The 21,497-nt window shown below is 53.8% G+C and overlaps 2 protein-coding genes across 2 annotated transcripts; both read right to left on the bottom strand.

Moving 5' to 3' along the window:
* Positions 1-2,221: 2,221 nt before the first annotated feature.
* LOC143160017 (homeobox protein Nkx-2.6-like) lies at positions 2,222-3,630 on the bottom strand. The gene is made up of 2 exons (XM_076337572.1): positions 3,429-3,630; positions 2,222-2,817 (listed from the first exon to the last, which is right to left on the bottom strand). The coding sequence occupies exons 1-2, from the start codon at positions 3,628-3,630 to the stop codon at positions 2,222-2,224; spliced, it is 798 nt and encodes a 265-aa protein (XP_076193687.1).
* Positions 3,631-11,966: 8,336 nt separating this feature from the next.
* Positions 11,967-14,540, bottom strand: LOC143160016 (homeobox protein HMX1). The gene is made up of 2 exons (XM_076337571.1): positions 14,279-14,540; positions 11,967-12,541 (listed from the first exon to the last, which is right to left on the bottom strand). Exons 1-2 carry the CDS (start codon positions 14,538-14,540, stop codon positions 11,967-11,969), a joined length of 837 nt encoding a protein of 278 aa, XP_076193686.1.
* Between the last annotated feature and the right edge of the window lie 6,957 nt (positions 14,541-21,497).

Raw genomic sequence — 21,497 nt, 5'->3', positions numbered from 1 at the left:
TTGTAAAATAACTCGCTCCGGGTTTTAGGTGCGTATTTTCCTTCAGTTGCCTCTGTAACTCCAGAAACAATTCGGACAGCAAATTGATAGAGAGAAGAATAAGACTGAAAATGGTTTGATAAATGCTGTGAAAGGTAGATTAATTGCCGAATAGCGACTTCTTATATAATTCTTTTTCACCACGGAGACATCTGAGGCTGCAGTTACGTGGAAGGGCAGCTTCTTTAAATGAATTTTAGTTCCATGTTAAAGAACTAAAGAAAGGGGCCTTAGTGTATAGCTGCTGCATCTGATCAAACTTCCATTGCTAGGGATTTGGAAAAAGCCGGATTTGCCTCTATCGGTATTGATTAACCTCGCGGCAGTAATCAAGTACGGTGCATCGACATTGGAAATATTAGAAGTAACAACTAAAGGGAGGTTCCGATATAGATCATCAGTTATGAAAAAATAGGCACACGCGAACCGTATCACATCAACCTCGGAATTAAGGACATCATCGCTTATAGGTGTCTCCAAATGCTTTGATTGACGGAGTAACTCGCGGACTCAGAAGAGCTTAATTTCTTTAACTGTCATTATAAAGTCAGATCAGAAAAGAGGGGTCGGTCGTGTGACCCCAACCGTTAATTCTTCTCCCGCGCCCTCCCGGGAGCTGCAGTCTGGGGGAACCTGAGCTGTGAAGGGCACCCGGCAGGTCCCCTTCAGCGTGTCCACTTCATTATACTATCCTTGCAATAGCCTCGATAATAATTATTTTTTTCCAGAGTCAGGACACTCTGTGAGACTCCTCCTGCGACTTGACACTAATTCGAGACCGATTAAAAAGCGAGAGGAGAGGTCAAACAACGCTCCCAGATCATCGCTACCGTGAGAAAACTTCAGAGAGCCGCTGAAGCCGCTTTCCAGAGCCCGGCTGGCGCAGGGACTGCCTTGGCACCGGCTCCCCGGCTGCATTACACCCGCCGACAGTCCCTGCAGCAGCACTTTCCCGGCTGGGAAGTAAATCACAAAAGCGGCTTTGAGCCGCGGGGCTCCGGCTTGCGCCGGGCTCTCCGCCCCGGGCTGGCCCACGCATCTGCACGGAGGTTCGCTGCACATCTGTATTAACTGCCCACGGAAAGGCAAATGGAACAAGAGTGGGGAAAGGAAAGAAAACCCGTTCTTATCTAGCCGAAACACCTATCGCTTTTTTTCCCTCTGGGAAACGCGACAAGTTGCCCGTTTTCGCACGCACGGGTGAATTTCGTGATGCCACGACTGTGGTTGTAACCTATGTTTTAAAACTAAAAACCGTCGATGCACTCTAGGCAATATCTTTCGTTTGATACTGCCTGGCAGTAACTGTATTGAAAAGGCATGCATTTCAGCTTTCTGAAAAGGTTTATTTCCAACCTTTGAATATAAAGCGTGTGAACTGGGAAACCAAAGGACGACAAATGCGTTTGGAAATCTATGGAAAAAAAGTAACACTTCTTTACTCTAGGATAGCAGATAGAACTGTCCCACGAGATTTCGGGGGGCGGGGTTAGCGCAAGAAGTATGAGAGACAGCTTGTCTTGTTCTGCAAAAACATCAGACGAACCACAGTTTGAGAACGAGTTAGCACAGAAGGTGTGAGAGAGAGCTTGGATTTTTTCGGGAGGGGAAAAAAAAATCAGAGAAGCCACAGTTTAAGAACCGGATGTGAGGAAAGGTGTCTACATTTTGGTAATGTCAGAGATGGGGAGAAGTTAATCTGAGGGATATTAGAGGTGGGGAGTTTGAGATAGAGGAGCACATCGCGGCCTTCGCTTTTAGCAAGCTGGACTAAAAGTGGCTCGCTTCACGGTACAGCGACGGCCACGGGGCGGGGGCAGACGCGGGGACACAGTCCCCGTGGGCTGAGGCAGAGCATCGGCTCCCCTGAAATACGGGCACGGGATAATTTGGGAGGGAGGGAGGCAGAACACATCCCGGCTTTCTTGGTGGCTCCGTGTTATCTCCTCCGTCCTGACCAGCGAAAAAGCGCTGCAAGAGCGAGGGCGGGCTGGCTTTGAAGCTTTAACAACGTGTCGGCGGCCCACGGACCCGGTGGGGGGAGCTCGGGCGGCCCCTCCGTAGGCCGGGGGGAGGCTGCCGCCGGCTGTGGCGAAGGCGGACACCCCACCGACACGGCGGGGGCATAAATAACGCCTGGGCGGCCCCCGGCAAGAGGAAGATCGGGAGCCGGGGGGAGAGGCTATACGTCCCCGTCCACCAGGCTGAAGTGTTTGCCCGGCCCGGGGAGGCAGAGGTAGGGGATGGCGCTGCTCGGGTAGAGCAAGGGGAAGGGCAGCGGCAGCAAGCAGCGGCTGAGCAGGGTGCTGTCCTTGTAAAGGGCCGGGAAGGAGAGAGCCGCGGCGGCGGCGGGGCGCGGCGGCTCCCCGGCGGGCTCCGCCGGCCCCGGCCCCGGGCCCGGGCCCTCGGGCTCGGCCGACATCTGTCTCTTGAGCTTGTTGCGGCGGTTCTGGAACCAGATCTTCACCTGGGTCTCGGTGAGGTGCAGCGCGGCGGCCAGCCCGGCCCGCTCGGCGCTGCTCAGGTAGCGCTTCACGTCGAAGGTGGACTCCAGCTGGAAGACCTGGCTCTTGGAGAAGATGGTCCGCGTCTTCTTCCTGCCGCCCGCCGCCGGCGACCTGCGGCTCTCCCCGCCGCAGCCCCCGGCCTCCCGCGGCGGCGGCTGCCGGGGGCCGCGCAGCCCCTCCGCGGGGAGCGGGGAGCCCATACCGCTGCCTTCGGCCTCCGGGCGGAGGGGACGAGCCGTGGCCTCCGCCCGGAGCCGGCGGGGCTCGCTGCCTGCAACGGCAAAGCATAGCATCAGCCTCCCGCCGCCGCCCGCGCCCCCGCCCCGCATGCACGCACGGCCCGGCTGAGCGCTAGGGAGCGGGGCCGAGGCTGGGGAGGTGAGGGATAGGATGGGGAGGGGGTTGTCGAGAGCTGGCCACGGCCGCCCCCCCCCCCCCCCCCCCCCGAGGGGAGAAGGGTGAGGAGCTTCCAGTAAGGATCTAAGGGAATCTCTCTGTCGGCTGCATGACAGAGAAGTCAGGGGCTCCCGGACACGGGACAAACCACCAAGGAGGCCGGGAGCGGGGTAAAACACCCTGGAAAAGCCCCTGGAAGCAGGTTGGTGCGTGTGTGCGCGTGTGCCGGTGGCATCTCCTCCCGTCCGTCCGCGGAGCCTCGGTTCCTCCTCCGGCTGCGTGGGCGCCGCGGCTGCGTGGGCGTGTGCGTATGTGTGTATGTCTGCGTGTGCGTGTGCGCGGTCCCGGCCCGGCGGCGCTGGGGAGGCCCGGGGCAGACCCCCGCCGGGTGCCGGGCTGCGGGCCGGGCCGGGGGCACCGCCTGGGTGGGGGCCGGCCTGCGACCCGACGTGCGAGACAGCCTGAGGCGGGCTGCCGGCTCTGTACCCGAGTTGCTGGAGCCTTTACTGGGGTCTTGCTCCGCAGGCCCCTCTTCCTCCTCCTCCTCCTCCGGCAGCGCGCAGCGAGCTCTGCCCTTCTCCCGGGCCGGGCGGCGGGGGCCGGGCTGAAGGATGCTGTCGATGCTGAAGGCCGGCGGCGCGGCCGGGGCCGGCGGTGGGGCTCGGCGGCCGCCCCCGAGCTGCACCATGGCGCGCCGAGCCGAGCCGAGCCGCGCCGTGCTGCGCCGCAGGCCTGGCTGCGGCGGGAGGGCGGCAGCGGCAGCGGCAGCCGGGGCGGAGGGAAGGATGGGTCGGGGGGGAGGGAGGAGGGGTCGGGGCGGCGGAGGGAGGGGATGGAGCTAGAGGGAGCCAAAGGACTGAGGACGGGGGGAGCGGTGCGGAGGGGGGGGGGGGAGAGGGAGGGGAGGCGGCAGGGAAGAGAGGGAGCGAAGAAGGAAAAGGAGAAGGAGCTGGAGGGAAGCGGGGAGGAAGGGATGGGGGGGGCGCGCCGGGGTGCCCCTTTCCTTGCTGCCGGTGAGGTGCGCCCCGAAAGGGTGTCCTGGGCAGCCGGGCCAGGGCGGGGCTGGCTGTCCTCCTGCCCAGGCCCTTCACTGCTAGGGGTGGGAGGCAGAGCCAGGCCCAAGAGAGCCCATGGGAAAGGTGAAGAGGAGGTGGGATGGCAGGAGGGAGATCTCTGGAGTGAAGGAGGATGGAGGGAGAGGATTGGAAGTGAGAACAGGGGAATGGGGTGGAGTGCGACAAGGAAAGGCAGTGATGGCAGTGAGAGAGGGCAGGAGGGAAAGAGGAAGCTGGGAGCCGGCAAAACCCTTCCGTGCATTTGTACAGCACCTGGCACGACCCCAAACAGTCTGCTGAGGGCATTTGCTGCAGATTATCGATGGCATTGTAAGGGGATGGGGGGCCCTGGGGAAGAGTAATTCATATAGCCCGAGTCCCTTCCCTGCGGTCCTTCCACCTGCAGGCGCTCAGGCCGAGAATGCAGAGTTCCCCTGGGAAGAAAGGGAGCCCCTTTCCTCCCGAGGAGCCCCGTGGTGTCAGACCACCCCGAAATCCACCCCCTGCAGGTCTGCAGAGCTCTTCTGTAGTTTCCAAGAGCTAAAAGTTGTATGAGATCCTGCACTTGGTACGGGAATGGTGAGAAAGTGCTGGCTGGTGCGTGTGTGTGTGTATGAGTACGTCCAAGGTGTGCCTTTTGGAGGAAGGAGAAGCCCTCTCCTGTGCTGTGGAAGATGCTGGGGGACTTGGGGAAGGATCGGTGTGTTTCAGTATTATCTGGAGAACTTTTGCTCCCCACCACCTACCAGCACTGCAACGTCTTAAAACCCGTTTGCACTACTCAAGGCAGGGTGTCCAGATACATTAGAGCCGCCATCAGTTGTGGGTGGCAGGGAACCTTCTCCTTCCCTGCGCCCCTGTGTAAAGCCAGGGAAATGTTTCCAACCGGCTTTTAAGAGGCCTTTTAGTCCAAATCTCGAGGTTTCCACCACGAAAACTGCTGAGGGCAAGCGAGAAGCCCTTGAAAAAGAGTTGACAATAGAAGTGCTGACAGGCTCTTAAATATTGTGATGCCAGAGATTCCATGAGCTAAAATCAGGGCATCTTAAGGCTTTAGACTGTGTTAATCTTTAATGCACTGGTACTTGCAAGAGCGGGTTTCAGCTCTTTTTCATGAAAATTTGTTTCACTTTATAAATGCACTCAGATTTTAATGCAGCCGTCTGCTGGAGAGCTGTAAATTTTCCACCAGGTGAAAAAAAAAATATATCCATCTTCCATCAACACGATTATTGGCCAAAAACCCAATTCGTTGCATCTGTCTTGCAATCTCCTGTAAAAGCCGGTGGTTCTGGTGGAGCAAAATGTCCCATTAAGAGAGAGGGATGGGGAGAGACAAGGCACAGGGAACAGTGGTGCAAAATGCAAAGAAGCAGCTGAAAAGATAAATTAAGAAATTCTGTGTGAGCTGGTAAAACTTGGAGCATGGGGGACTTGGATGCCAGATCGGGTCAGTCTTTGCCCCTGCGCTCCTGTCTCGGCCTCCGTTCCCGCTGTCTGTGGGTGAGACACGTCCCAGGTGCTCACATCTGCTCGTGCTGCAAATCATTTTCCTTTCAGTCCCATAAAAATCCATCTTAAAAAGCAAATGCATTGACTCAGTGTGCTTTCCTAGAAGACATTTTCTTGGAAGAAAAAGGAAAACTTGAAGAAGGCAGAAAATAAGAAGGAAATCGAAGAAGGAGACATAATTTTTATCTCCTAATTTTTTTCATTGCGGCCCTCTCCGCCCCCCCAGGCAGTCCAAGGCGAGACCTGGCCCGGTAACAGTCCTCCGGGAGAGGTCTGTCCTCCTTTTCCAGCCTCATTTGGCCGCTTTACAGGAACGATTTTTTTTCCCCCTGACAAACTCTGTGCAGTGAGGGAGCGCACTACAGTGCCGGATATCCCCAGCCGCTGAGGCAGGTTGGAAGCAATTCACTGGCAACAAGAGGATGGGGGGCCGCCGGGGTCGCCCCTGCAGCGAGTCCTACAAGCCAGATCCGTACCGGGCTCCTCGTGCCCTCTGCTAGGGTCCCCCTTACCTTTAGGGGGAGTAAAGACTTGGCTCCGCATGCCAACAGGTAGAGCCATATCCTGCAAAACCCAGACAACAGCCTGCAAAGCGCACCCCCACGGAGGGAGCAGCGGGACTGCCGCGGGGGAGGGCGGAGGAGTGCCCCGGCCCCGCTCCAGGCCCCCAGCAAACCCCTCCGAGCCCCGGCCCGCCCGCATTGGGCCCCGAGCTGCTGGGGCGGCGCGGGGGGAGCGGTGCCCAACGGGGCGGCGGGGCCAGAGACCTTGCCAAAAGTCAGCGGCTTTTCCGAGTGACTGGTTCCCGGGGCGTGGGGAGGGCAGCCCCGGGCAGAGGCTCGGCTGAGAGCGGCCGCGGGGGTAGGGGCGGCTTTGGCCGGAGTCTCCGCTTTCTGCGGGGGTCAGCTGCCCGGGGCTGAGCCAGTGAAGGGGGTCTCGCTGCCCAAGGGGGGTCCAGCGCAGCTCGATCCCCGCAGCACCGCTCCCCACAATCGCAATTCGCTCCTCAGGCTCCGAAAGACCGTCGGACAAGGCGCTTAATCACCCCATTTAAAAGCAGCGATTTTCCTTACAATAGGTAGAGATTTTCCGACACTGGTACTTTTTAATCCCGCGCTTCATTTGTATTTTATCCGGGATGTGTCATGACACGGAGGCCGGTACCGCACAGCGGCAGCGCAGGAAGAGCGGACCTTTGTCTTTGAATAATACATCCCTGTATTAGAAGCTAACAACACGCTGAATGGAAACGTTTTACCTGGGAAAGCTTTTTACCAGAAATCACCCGGCACACATATCTTTATTTCCATTTTAGCTCAGAGCACAAAAAGTCTCCTACTCTAAATCTAAATCTGATGGAAATGAAATCTGATTAGATTCCAGAGAAACGCCAGAGAGTCCGGTTTTCCTTGGCTGACGGAATCGGGCTTGTTTTATCCGATATACTCGAAGGTAAAATAGGCCCTCTCTGGATTTCACATCCCCTTGCAAATAAGACCCTGATAATTGCGGTCACACGGGCACCTTGCAGCGGTTTTTAAGCCGCCCCACTGCTCTCCCGGGCCACAGCCCGGGCGAGTGGGTCCAAGCGCTCTATGAAAAGTTCATCGAACTTTGGCGGATTTGGCTACCTTAGCGCTGCAGGTCCCTAAAATAAACTCGATTTTGCGGTTCAGCAGTAGCTAGGTGTAAATTGCCGATTGCCGTTGTGGCTCGCCCCTCCCCGGCGGGGCCCCGCCGCCGCCGCCGCCCCCCGGGCGCAGGCAGCCGTTCGGGGCGGCGGGGACACCCCTCGCCTGCGCCGGCCATCTCGGGCAGGGCGGGAGGGGAGAGAAAACGGTTTCACTAGCTGGAAATCAGCTTTCCCTGGAGTCCCACAGGAAGGCAGCTACAAGTGTCACACATAAACAGGCTTTTCGGGGGAGCTGGGCGCGCTAAGCCGACTCCTTCATCCCAGAGGTGCCCGACGCAGGCGGATCTGGCTCTGTTGTGACCCCGGGACAGAGCATCCCTTTTCGAAACCTTTTGTTTCTCTCTGAGGTCACTTCAAAGTCCTCAGCTAAATCGCCTTCCTGCAACCTCTGCACTTGATACGAGAGGCGTGCGGTAAAATCCTACAGGGGATTTCCGAATAAAGCGAGTAATTCTCGTCTGTTCAGTAGACTGGAATTGTTAAAAAGACAAGGAAAGGAAAGGAAAGGAAAGGAAAGGAAAGGAAAGGAAAGGAAAGGAAAGGAAAGGAAAGGAAAGGAAAGGAAAGGAAAGGAAAGGAAAGGAAAGGAAAGGAAAGGAAAGGAAAGGAAAGGAAAGGAAAGGAAAGGAAAGGAAAAGAAAGAAAAGAAGAAAAGAAAAGAAAAGAAAAGAAAAGAAAAGAAAAGAAAAGAAAAGAAAAGAAAAGAAAAGAAAAGAAAAGAAAAGAAAAGAAAAGAAAAGAAAAGAAAAGAAAAGAAAAGAAAAGAAAAGAAAAGAAAAGAAAAGAAAAGAAAAGAAAAGAAAAGAAAAGAAAGGAAAGGAAAGAAAGAAAAGAAAAGAAAAGAAAAAGAAAAGAAAAGAAAAGAAAAGAAAAGCTAAGCTTTAAATTTTAGGCGCACATTTAGATTTTCATGAATATCTTTTTAAATAGACATTCATGTATCTCACTACGTAGAAATTAAAACATAGGATCCGTAAGAAGAGTTGAGAAACTCAGGATAGTTAAATGAAGCATTAAGAAATCCGACGCAAAGTTACATTCATTGGTAATGGGTCGGGAAATGCAATAAAATCGCCTGGATCTCATCTGCGGCGGAGAGCACTAAATACTGCGAGTCCGCTGAAGTCTGGAGCGAGTCTCCCTCCGATCGATGGTGAGAGCGGGGCGCGCACCCCGCCCGGCTGACACGTCCACAGGGGGCAGAGACAGACTATTCCAAGATAATGCAGTATAAAAGAAAAAAAAAAATCGATCCAAATATATTGTTCAACAGTGGAGCCAGCGCGCACCTATGAGATTTATCAAGTATTGATTTGCATGAATATTTTAGACCCATGCCTACGAGAAAAGTTATAGGCCATCTTAAGCCGGTGAGCAATGTACCATTTGCAAAGTAGCCGTTTAACAAGGTGCTTTTCAGTATATCGATCATTTTCATTTAAAGTGTGATTAATAATAACATCTTACGGCAGCTACACCAGGAATTTATTTCAGAAGGTCAGTTCAGATAGTATCTTGATTTTCGTTTGGTTTGCTTAAAAAAAAAATCTTTTCACTAATTATTTTTGCTAGTGTCCAATAAACGCAAGTTATCTTCGTGAGTAGTCTGGCAAGGTTTTCCTTTGCCTTGCCTCTGGAGTGCCATCTAGCTAAGCTGTTGTAGCAACATTCATTAAATAAATGTCAACAGACAAGGATTTATGCTGCATAATAATATTACAGCTGTAGTATAACTGGATTTATTTTAAAGCTATTCTGAGGTTTCTTTGATCTATAAAGCAGCAACGTATGTCTCTATATGTCGCAAAGAGCCTTTGCGAAACTACTTTGAGCTTTACAGTCCGCCAACGTTTTTCTTATAGCAGAAGAAGCACAAAGTGTGACTCTTACCTCTTCGATTTGTTTAATAAAAAAATATCCACAGGGAAGAAAACTGCGAGGAATCTGCTGTCCTGATTTGAGGGGTGGGCTTGGAGGGGGGTGCCTGTTTTGAAATCGTCAATGCACGTACATGAGGGACCACGTCTCCTGCTAGCTGTTTCTCTGCATCCTGCAGAAATTTCTTGCCGTCAGGTACAATGAAAAGCGTCATTTAAAAAGCTACGAGGTAAAGAAACCTGAGGTGTATATGTTCCTACTTTCAGCACATACTTTTAATAAGCCACTATAAAGCACTTTCTGCATGTACAGAATAAGGCATAAGTAAGCACTTTTTCTTAGGTGAATTCACGTCTTGCACCTTTTTAATATTTTACTATGATCATAATTTACAAATACAGTGTATGAAAAAAAATCTGTTTATTGATATAATCAGCACGTCTTTAAAAAACAAACAAACTAATGTCAAAACACATTTTAAAAATCCGATTGATCATTTAGCCCTGCCAGTTCCTTAACGTCAAGAAAAGAATATTTAGTAGAATCAGAAGTATTATAATCTCATACGTTACTCCAAAGAAAAGGCATGTGGAGAGTGGCAGGCGTGTTAAGTTTCGCGTTGGATTACAATCTACTCTGATATGACTGTAGTGAGTCAGGATTTTACTCCAGTAAGTAACACTGGGAGATCTGGGGAGCTGGATATGACGGGGGAAACGGTCTGCCCGCTTTCTCCCAGGGGCAGCCAGGCTCTGAACGGTATCAAATCAAGTGTTTGCGCCCCGAGGAAGAAACATCGCCCCAAGTCACCTCCTCTGGGCATGAAAAGGCTGAAGTCCACCCCAGCCGCTCCCCCCGCGGCCGGCGGGTCCCGTCCGGGGCACCGGCACCCCCAACCCTGCCGCTCCCCAGTCCTTCTTACGTTGCACGGGGACCAGGCTTTAGAAGTTTTCGCCCCAAATTCGGGCGTTTGACGAATATGCAAAGAAAACAGCTGGCGAAGACCTTCCGGAGTGAGACGAGGGATTTCAGAGCAGTTGGGGAAAAAAAAACAAAAACAAACCACACAAACCAGCTCCCAGAAACGGGGCTCAAGTCGAAAGGAGCATCCCGGCAAGCGAGCACTTTTCTCAGGAGCACGGAATATATATGTATTTATTTCATTCTCGAGTGGTTTCGAGGCTTTCAGCGTCCTGACTTCAACTGTGTCGGCTGATGCCCAGAGCCGTGTTTCAGGCCAAAGCGGAGGGGAAAAAAGAAAAAAAAAAAAAAGCGGTGGAGAGGTTATAATCCGCCCCTGACCCTTCTCAAGTTTCCTATCAAAGCCGAAGCTCCGCCGCATCTCGCCGATCCATTTCATAATGAGAAACCGTGAGATTGCTCCAAATATAATGCAAAACGTAGGAAACAGTAAAAATTAGATCGCTCTTCCTTCACTGGGGACAGGTCCGCATGCACATACCCCAACAGATCCAGGACCCGGCTTTCCCTGCGGGGACACCGAGTGCTCCGAGCTGGTTGGTTCAATTACATCCGATTATGCCCTCAAACGTACGATCAAAGCTTGACCTTCCACCAAGGCTGAGTTTTATAAGGTCATTTCCCCCTTAATATTCGGAAAAAGAAATTCAAACCTTTAGAAACAATGATGGACCCGGTATTCATTTTAGCAGCGGGTTTAGAGGGGGAAACAAAACAGTTTTTAAAGGAAAAAAGTAGCTTGGCATGCATAATATTTCATATAATGTCACATTACAGGTTAGCTTGCATACAACTTGCATACAACTCCCCAGTCTGTCGTTATCTGATTATTTTTCTTTCCTTGCTTTTTAGTTGCCAGTGCGAACTATTAATCGATTTCACAAACCGATCCCGTAAGAGATGGACAAGCCGAGGTGCGTTTTCCTCAGCCTCCTCAGGAGACCGAAATAAGTGGCAAAGCCACTGGTAAAACACAGTATGTTGAATTTTATATATATATATTTTTTTTTAACCGTGTATTTTAGCCGATAGTTTGTCTGGGAAATAAAACGAAAACAAAGAAACCAAATCCTCACAGCTCGGACTTCAGCGGGGCGAATTCATTCCAACAATTTGCCTTCAAGTTGTTTCAAATCAAAAAGCCAGCATCGAGAAGGACCAAGGGGCATCAGCACATGCTCGGGTATCGATCGTATCAAAACGAGAGTAACAACGGAGGAGGCGGGGGGGGGGAAATCTGTACGAATTAAGTGGCTAAAACAAAGGGCCCTGGAGAAGTGCTGGAGGCGGGGATCCGCAGGGCCCCCCGCTCTGCACGGAAAGCAGCCGGGGCGGCGGGAAAAATGAAAGGTTTCCCCGGCAGGAGCGCTGGCCCCGGGCAGCGGAGGACCCGGAGAAGGTCCCGCGGCGGCGGCGGGGGCCCCGAGGCTTCACCGTCCGTGGGGCGGGGGCGGCGGGGCCGGGAAGGGCCCCCGGCCCCGGCGGTTCCGTACATTCGTCTCACGCGCGGCAGCTCTGCGGGGGGAAAGGGGCTGGGGGGCTGCCGCCCCCCGGAAAACGCCGGTCTGTGTCACCACGGGGCCGAGGCGGCGGTGGGGGCTTTGCCGCTGCCACGGGGCTGCATTTTCTTTGGATGCGCGGCGGGGGGAGCCCCGCCGACCCGCTCCCGGCTCATGGCTGGGGTCCTCGTAGTCCTTTCGGTTCCCTCCGGCTGCTGCGCGTCGCTCCGAGTTAACCCCAAAAGTAAGTTTATTGCACGTTTAAAAAAAAAAAAAAAAAAAAGTCAAAAAAGCAGAAAATCGAGAAACGTGTAAGTTGGAAACAAAAAGTCCGGGGAGGAAGGGGGGTGGAGCTGGAAGCCGGGGGAGGGGGCGAGGGGGCCGCGGTCCCGGCACAGGTGGGCGCTCAGACGAGTCCTGTCATCTGCGACCGTAGGAAAGGGAGGGAGGCGGCGGGGAAGGTGCCCAGGGGGTAGCTGACGCCGCTGGAGAAGCCCACCAAGGGGGGCGACATGTGGGGCAGGGTGAAGCCCAAGGCGCTCGCCGGCGAGTTCTCGTGGTACAAAATGGGGACCCGCACTATCCTTTGGGCGGCGTGGGAGAGGTTGGCCGCCTCCAGGTCGGCGGCCAGCTGCCGCTTCCACTTGTTGCGGCGGTTCTGGAACCAGATCTTCACCTGGGTCTCGGTGAGGTGCAGCGAGGCGGCCAGCCCGGCCCGCTCCGAGCTGCTCAGGTAGCGCTTCACGTCGAAGGTGGACTCCAGCTGGAAGACCTGGCTGCGGCTGAACACCGTGCGCGTCTTCTTCTTGCGGCCGGCGGCGCGTTGCTCCGGCTCTCCCGGCTCCTCGCCGCGCTCCTCCTCCTCCTCGCGGCCGCCCGGCCCCGGCCGCCCGCTCGCCGGGCCCCGCGCCGCCGCCCGCCCGCCGCCGCCCGCCCGCTCCGCCGGCTCCTCGGGCAGCTCGGGCGAGTCCCGGTCGCTGGCTGCGGAGAGAGGCAGAGGGCTGGGAGGTGGGGCCGCTCCGGGGAGCGGGGGGGAGACGAGCATCGCCCAGCCGCCCGCTGAGCCGGAGGGAGCGCCTGCCCCTCGCCCCGCTCAGCGGGAGAGGAAATAACGCGGCCGCGGAGCGAGCAAGGCTGGGGTGCCGGGGCCGCCCGACGGGCGAGGAGCCCGGGCAAGGGCTCCTACCGCTGCTCGGCCTCTTGTGATGAACTCCCAAATAGTCGTGAGTATACACACAGGCGCGCACGCGTACTTATCCAGAAACACAGAAACTGTATTTCCTGTGTATATACATACACTCATCTATGTACATACGCATATATGTGCGTATGTGTGTACACATCCAAGTGTACGCACGTACCTAAGCGCACACATATGTGTATATAACGTAAACATACTTTCAGAGATATGTTTAGTATACATACAAGTGTACACGTGCATGCATACACACACGTATATATGCATAGAAATATATATACTTTTTCATATATGGTTGTACACATATGAATACATGTGTACTCATATTTATACACACACGTGTATACATTTGCACGCATATGTACACCTATATACTTACAAGTACGTATGGAAGTATACCGGTGTGTGTAAGGGGGTAAGTCCCGTAGCGCGTGTGTGTATACAAAGGGAAGGAAGAAGGAAATATTTTCGCCTCACGTTATTCTGAACTTGATAAACCAAATGGACCGGGTCAGCTGCTCTAACCTCGGGACATTGCCTCTCAGCGTGTCTCCGTGGAGTTTCCGACATTGTGCTTTCCATTCGCAATTTTAAAGGGGAAAAAAATATTTCCTACTCTTTATAGAACAGAGGGGAAAAAGAAAAGGAAAAAGAGCGAGAAAAACAAGGCAGTTGTTTCGGGAGTAGTTTTCTGTTTCTGGATGTACCTTTCAGAGAAATTAAAAAATATTAATAAACCCATCACTGTAAAAAGAAACTCTTTGGATTACAAATCACGCCTCTTTTCCTTATTGAGCAATCGTGAGAACTCTACAGGCTCGTATAGCATCAAAGAGATGCGCCGAGGGACAATATTTTTTCTATCAGGATAAAAATAACCACCGATCGCAGCCCGTAAACTTTTTCAGATGTTAATTTCTGCCCCCGAACCCAGGCTTTTCCTCCAGCGCCCTTTCCAGCGGGGTCCCAGCCGCGGCAGGCCGCCGCCCGCCCCTGCCGCGCTGCGCGGAGCCGCGCTGCGGGAGGAGGGCAGCGGGGCTGGCTCTGCGGGAAGGGGCGGCCGGGGCGCAGGGGCCCGAGCCCAGCTGCTCCCCCGGCTTTCCAAACTCTCCGCTGGGCTGCTAGGGACGGTGCTCCCAGCTCGTCGGCTTGCTGGGGAGTCAAAAAAAGCCAGACCTCCCTCTTAAAAAAAAAAAAAAAGAAGAAAGAAAAAGGGGATGGGGGGGAAAGGAAAGAAAAAAATCCCCGAGCAAGCAAACAACCCCTGTTTACATTTTGGGCGGCGGGGCGGAGGCTCCAGGTGCCTGACACACAGCGAGCATTTCCGGAGATTTGCCCTGGGCGGCCGAAAACGGGGAGGCAGGGCGAGGGCAGCGGAGGGCACTCCGCGCATCCCCCTCCGCTCCTGCCCCCAGGGGCCGCGGCGGGACCGGACCCCCCCCCGGGGGGAGCAAAGACACCCCCCCCCCCCCCCAGCCCCAGCAGGGCCCGGCGGTTAAGGGTAGGGAAAGGCGACTTACTGTCGGGGCTGGCGCAGCCCAGGAAAGCGGCGTGCGCTCGGCGGTACCAGCCGACGGCGGCGTCGCGGAGGGGGCAGCCCGGGGCGACGAGGCGCAGCGGGGAGCGCGGCCCGCAGCGCGGACCCCCGCGGCCGCCGCCGCCCGCCGCCGCCCGCCGCGCCCCGCCGCCCGCCGTGCCCTCGGTGCCCAGCAGGTCCTCGATGAAGAAGGACGAGACGCGGGCGGAGGTGGAGCCGGCGTTTTCCGTGGCTTCGTCCGGCATCCTCGGAGAGAGCTGCGGGAGGGGGGTCCCGGCTCCGCCGGCGGCTGGCTCCTCGGCTCCCCGCTGCCCCGCGGCCGCCTCCTGCCTCTGCCTAGCCCCGTGGACGCTCTCCTGGTATAAAAGGGTTTTTTTCCGGAGTAATCATTTCAGATCGCGGTTTGCCATCATTTCCTGCAAGCTAGGAGGGGAGGGGGGAGGGGGAGGAGGGGAAGGGAACGGGGAAGGAAAAAAAAAAAGAAGCAACCCGACAACCCATCGGAGGCGCCAGATTCTGCGCGAAAACGATAATAACGAAATAAAAATGTCACGCGAGTTAAACGCCGGACACGAGGGGGGGGATCCTGCGATTGGAGGAGCGCCGCGGCAAATGGGATTTCCGCAGGGGAAGCGCAGGGCGCGGAGCGCGGCGGGGCCGGGCGCTGCCGGTGCCTGGGCGTGTGTGCGTGTGCGTGCGTGTGCGCGCGTGGTGGTGTGCGCTGCGGGGTGTGCGTGTGCGTGTGCGTGTGCGTGCGCCGCCCCGGGGCTGCCACTCACGAGCTCCTTATTTAGGTCAATTAGGGAGCAAATCCCGGCGCGGGGGGAGCGGCAGCGCCGGCCCCGGCGCACGGGCCGCAGCCGGGGGGGGGGGCTCGGCCGCTCCACGTCCCGGCCCTCCCATTGGCCGCAGAAGGCTCAGCGGGCAGCCCAGCCAGCCAATCCGCGCCGCGGGCATCGCAGTCGCATTAATATCATTAATAATAATCAACCCCCCTCCCACCCCCCGCCGAGCGCTTTCATGTCTGCGGCGGCGGCGATGGACGGAGGAGATGCGCCCTCCGCCGCCCGGAGAGCCTGCACCGGCCCCGCGGGCCCGGCAGCCACCGCCGCGGGCTGCCGGCGGAGCGGTGAGGTTGCCCCCCGCCCGGAGCCCCCGGGTTGGGGCACTTGAACCGGGGGAGGGGGGGGGGGGCGGCGGAGGGACATCTGCCCCCGTGAGCAGGCAGTGCCCGCGGCCCCGGACTGTCCCGCCGGTGGAGGGGAGGGTGCCCGGCACGGGAGGGCGGGGGACCCTCGTCTACAGGGTCTCCCGAGGCCCGGTTGCTGACATTTAACCTTTTCCTTTGTATATATATATGTGTGTGCCTGCATATACATATATATGCATACTTATGCATATTTTTATAGATATATGCATGTTATGTCTGTACAGTTTATTTAGAAAGACAGACAGCCCCCCCTAATCGAAGACAGGGCCGTCCACGACGCCCCGTCTCCCTCCGCCCCGGGCGGGGAGGCAGCGGCGATGCGCTGCCCGCTCCGGCACCCAGCCCATGGCTCCTGGCGTCACCCCGCCGCAGCCCGACTTTTTTATTATTATTCCTATTGTAATTCCACTTCACGGGAAGCCGTAAAGCCACCCTCCGCCTGCCCCCTTTTCCCGAGCCTTCTGGATCCGCCCGCCTCGGGACAGGGACCCCCAGCAACCCCACAAAACTCCCCCTCGCCGCAGGGCGCCGGGGCAGAAGAGTTATCCTCTGTCTTTTCCCGTGGGAGCAGGCGAGCCAGGTTTGTAGGGGGACGAGTCGACCCGGAGCGCACGTCGGAGACCCGTGGAGGTTTGGTGAGTACACAGATGCCCTTGCGATGTTCACCTGCAGGTCAGCTCTCTCCTCCTGCTCTGCTCTGCCTCCTCTGTCGGGATGCCCCTACTTGTTGCCCTTCACGGTACTCCTGAATAAGCACCCCTTTCCCAAGCCCCGCCTCCCCCTCCCGCTTTTCAACGGGACCACCGGTTACTGCCCGGCGGGAGTGCCCGGCGGGGCCGGGGCGCAGCCGGCTGCGGAGCCGGCCTCCCCGGCACGGAGCCGTCCCGCTCCCTTTCCCGGGGTGGCGGTGGGGACCTTTGAGGTCCTATTTGGGGGGGGGGGGGGGGGTGTGGAGAAAGAAAGGCAAAAAAAGGGAATAATTCCACTTCCAAAGACTCCAGAAAAAATGCAAACAGCCAGGGCTCTGAAACGGACTCTGGAAAAGCAGGAATATACAGGGACACGTTCGGCTTTCTGTCCTACCTGGGCAGAGACCGAGAGCAGTCTGGTGAATTGTAAACCGGGAGAAAGTGCATTCGTCACTTGTTGCACAGGAGTGATGTTAACAAACATCGCTTTTATGCCCTGCGCGTCTTGGTTCGTGTTGCTGGATAGGAAATACGAGTTTGACCGGTATGTCTTAAGCATCCGTAAACCGTCAGCTCTGTTTGACTGGCAGACTCAGAAAACATATGTGTGCTTTCCGGAATAAAGAGAAAAATGTGGACCGTTGTTACTTCTATACATTTTATATACAATGTGCAAGCGATACGCATGTATCCCGTACCCATATTTTATAAAGTGTTCCTACAGTGTGGTCATGCAACTTATGTAATATTACTTGCTTTCCACCCAGAAATAGTATAATAAAATCAGTAAGAGTAAATTTGCCCTTGCTTTTTTTTCCTCCGTATTTCTTTAGCATAACGTAAAACTGTTTGGTGTGCAATAATGCTGAACTGTGTTTGTGACAAGTCATGTATACTCAGACATATTCCTGAAACACAAAAAGCAGGATGAGTATAATCCTATACCTGCAAATACAACCCTTGTACATACATGTCCGTGCGTATGGGACATTTTTTTAAGCTTGTAGCTATGTTTACGTACCTTTGACATTGCTATAGTGACATGACTACTAACACTTTGTGCTTAATACTCTTCGTGCTTATTATGAGGAGGAGGAGAAAAAGGGCGTGTGTTTACTGGATGTCTCCCTGCAGCCACCCAGCAGGGCTCCGGATAGGGAGCAGGAAAGGCAGCCAGCGACGGTATTTTCCTAATTTAATGTCGGAAAGACATCCTGGGCCCCTGCCCTAACTCCTTTCGGTGCCCGAGGGTAACGCGGGGCAGGGGGGGTCCCCTTGCGCCGAGGGCACTGCCATCATGCCGGGCTAACCCCCCCGTCGGGCAAGGGCCGTGTCGGCGCGGCTCCCGGGCCGTCTCCGGCTGGGCTCAGGGTGGCCGCGGCGAGGCAGGACCTCTCCTTCCCCCACCGCCTTCTCTCCCACAGCCATCTCTTCGCGGCACGGTAAACCTTTATTTTTTGCAGGCAGCTGAGCGGAGAGGCTTTCCCTGAGCAGCAAGCTCCTGCCTGCCTCCGGCGGGTCAGAAGGCATTTCCCGAGTTTTCGGCAGAGGTGGCTTTGAGACCAGATTTAGACTATAGGTGGCCGGCCCCTTATTTTTTCCATCTCCGGCTCTGTTTCTCTCGCAGGTACACGCTTTCCTCCGAGGCTTTGGAGACCTCCAGATCCGGGGCAGCTCCGGGAGGTGCGGGAGGGCTGCGGCCTGCGGCCCCGGCGCCGCCGCCGGTGGGGTCTCTCCCGCGGAGCAGTCCCGGCTCCCCGTCCGTGCCGATCACTGGCGCGGGATGCCCGCCGGCCACATGGCGTGGGATGCCCGTGGGATATCCCCCCGTCACCATCTCCGACGGCTCCTGAGCCTTTGGCGGGGTTTGCTCGACCCGGCTGCAAAGCACGGCCGGCTGCCGCGCGGGGGCAGGGAGGAGTGGGGATCTGGGCCGGGCTCCGGAGGGAATCAGCAGACGGAGGGCTACTTTTGGGGCCGAAAACGTGTACGTGGGTGTGACGAGTGCCTCCAGCGAGCCGCGGTGATGCCGGGCCGGCCGCTCCCGCCGCTGCCCTGGCGCCTCCCGCACGAACTGGAGCGGGCCTGCCTGCAACGTGAATGCAATTACCCTGCTGGTGTTTGATGTCTCCCCTTGCTCTCCCCCCACCAGCACTGCTTCGATGTGTCGTAAAATAGAAATGAAATGAAAGACAGGCTTTAGCGCTCGCTACCTAACCTCTGCTCCTCTCTCCTTTTAAGGGCCCGCGCTACGTTTGGAGCCCGGCAATTTGCAGGAGGCGTTTAACCCCCAGCGCTGCGGGCAGAGATGGCTTTCTGGGAAGGGGAACCATCTCTCCCTTCTCCATGCTGAACAGATCGCTCAGTTCCTGCCACCCTCCCAACAGATCAGACGGCGGCCCGGCGGGTAAGCAAATTCTCGGCCAACATCTGCCTCTGGTTGACATATTGAGATACAGAGATATATATGTATGTATGCATATACTTATAAATAAAAATAGTTTTTCAGCCAGGTTCGGTTTAGCTATAAAAATAAAACAAATAAAGACCGTATTCGCATCTTCAGTAAACTGTCGGGAGCCACCAAAACGCAAAAGCAGATACAACGATGCAAAAGCAGCGTTTTTCGGGTCCAGCGCTCCTCTAGAGGAGCAGAGGTGGCGGCAGGATGGTTTGGATACCTACTTCAAAAAAACATAAAATAAAAGATCAGCCGGAAGACGGTTGCTCGGCCTCTAAAGCTCTGTGTAACATCTTCCTCTTCCTCCTCCTCCTCCCGGGGAGTGCTGGGGGAAGGGGGTCCGCTCAGCTCCCGGGGGAGCCGCTCACACCTCTCCCGCCGGGGCACCTCTCGTCCCTGCATGGAGTTCGCCAGGTCTCTGCTCCGGCTCCGCCGCCCTCAAAAAGTCGCGGATGCGGAGCAGGACCCGGGAAGGGGGGTCACCCCCCGCTGGGCCTTGCCGGGAGAAGCAGAGGGGGCGTTTCAGAGGGGTGTCGCGGCCACCCCACCCCCCCCCCACCCCCCGCCCCGGCCTGGGTGAGGGTCCTGTGCGCATCTCACGGGGATACCCCATTTTGGGTGGTCTTTCCAGCAGGGAACCCGCGAAAGACAAGAACAACACGGCAGTGGGAAACCCTTTTTTTCTGCAGGTAGAAAACCCTAAAACCCTTCAAATGTGGGTTAAATAGCACTTAAGTGCAGCAACACTTTGTGGAATTCCTTTCTGAATTTGCATTAAATTTTAAGGGGTTCCCGAAGATGGGGAAACAGAGAAACTGATAATTACGGTTTGGGTTTTTTTTTTTTCAGTAAATTATTTCTATAAAACCAACCCTACTGAATTCTTCACCATCAGTGATACTGGCAGAGAACTCTTCCCCTTTCAACGACGCTGCACAACCCATGCTGATTCCCATGAATATATTCATTATTCACAGATAGTCACTAAGTGCTTTGGATGGAAACTTCCAGCCCGTAGCATGTCCTGACTGTCCGTGATACCTATTTATTGCTCGTTATAGATGTCATACATTGGGAGCACGAATCGCATTGCTTAAGTGCTGTTTCCTTGCTAAGCAAGGGGTATTTTAACCCATGATAAGTTATCGAACTGGGGGATATCCTTGGGTACGTGAATGTATTAATGAATAAAACACTTCGAGAATGATTTTGGGGAATATCTATTCGTACGTCTTAAAATTCCAGAGCCCTTTCAGAAATATTTATTAATTGTCTGGCTGGGGATGGGGAGAGAGGGCAAAAATGGATCATCAGCAAAGTACGTGATATCTTGAGAAAAGGTAGTCCCTACTGAAAAGAGCTAATAATTATAATACAGTCCTGTTTTAAAGTGACTTTTCCAGAAAGGTCTTTGGCATTGATTTCCTTACACAGTTTTAACATGACTTTTTTTTTGTAAGTACAGTGAGAGAATGCATAGTTTTATTGGTACTGGTTAGGGTCAGCCACAGGAGAATTATGGAGGTCATGTGAAATAGGTGCCAATAAAGCTTTTATTATTGTTATACAGACAAAAGAGCATTATGGAAAGAGATCCTTACCAGACCTAACCATGGATATTTTGTTCTGTTAACAATCAAGTTGGAAAATACAGAGACACATTAAAAAAAAAAAAAGACTTTTCAGAGCTATTGAACATTAACCTATTATCCATAAGACTTTTGGAATTATTTTCCATCAGAAAATGAAAGTCTCCTGAAATGAAACACTGTACACAAGTCTTGATTTTGCCTAAAACAAAAGATTTAGGGGGAAAAAAAATTGCACTGTCACAACAGAACATAACTGTTTAAATTTTGAAATAACATTTAACATTTGATTTTTGTGTTATGCAATATAAGAAAATCAAAATACTTTTTAATTAACAAGGCAGACTTTATCTCTGGTTTGTATGTACCTACAGTTTGAATCTGAAAATTTTCTGCCAGAGTTTGAAGCTGAGGATTCTGAAGTAAAATTTCATTAAAATGCTGTTCTCCTTCCATCATCCAATCTTGAATGATTTTAGTGGAGTATTAAACCATTGTCAAGGACTGTAATGAACTTCCCCATGTGTTGATACATTGGATTCTTAGATCAAACTTCAAAAACAGTTGGAGCTTAGTGAATTGAGTAAAAACTCATACCTTCTTAAATCTGATTGACTCAGGAGTTTTAGATTAATTCCAGGACAGAGCCAATTTCAATCAAAGAAAGTATAAGGAACTTACAGTACAAGACATCCTTTGTATTTTTACAGTTGTGTAAAGGAAAATTGATGCATAGACCAAAATTATCCCCCAAATAACATTAACATTGGGGTAAAAATGATACTAGCTTTTGCACTTTGATAGTCAAATGATTCAAACTATGTGTATTCTAAAGGAAAGATTTAAGAAAACTTGTGAAAATTACATGGAGCTTTATTATATAAAAAAGTCACCTATATTTGTGAGTTATACTAATAAGAAGCAAGTGAGCTCCGCATAGATAGAAAACAGAAAGCATCTCCTTTCCACTGACTTGTGATTCATTTATCATAAAAGAGGACAACATATCAAGCTTTAAAACTGCCATTAGATCAAGGAAACTATTTTTCATTGTCATGTGAAAATTATACTTTTGCAAATCATATTTGAATGAGTCATATAGATGTCCCCCCAAAACCCCTCTATCATCTATGATATATATACAAATATAAAACCATGAATTTTTGAGTCAGTTCAGAAATAATCTTTATAGAAATCAATGAGTAGTTAGAGTTCATGTGAGTCATTAAAATCTGGGGATGAATGTAATTTTC

Source organism: Aptenodytes patagonicus, chromosome 4 (assembly GCF_965638725.1).
Source record: "Aptenodytes patagonicus chromosome 4, bAptPat1.pri.cur, whole genome shotgun sequence".
NCBI lineage: Eukaryota > Metazoa > Chordata > Aves > Sphenisciformes > Spheniscidae > Aptenodytes > Aptenodytes patagonicus.
This window is presented reverse-complemented; position numbering and strand designations above follow the sequence as displayed.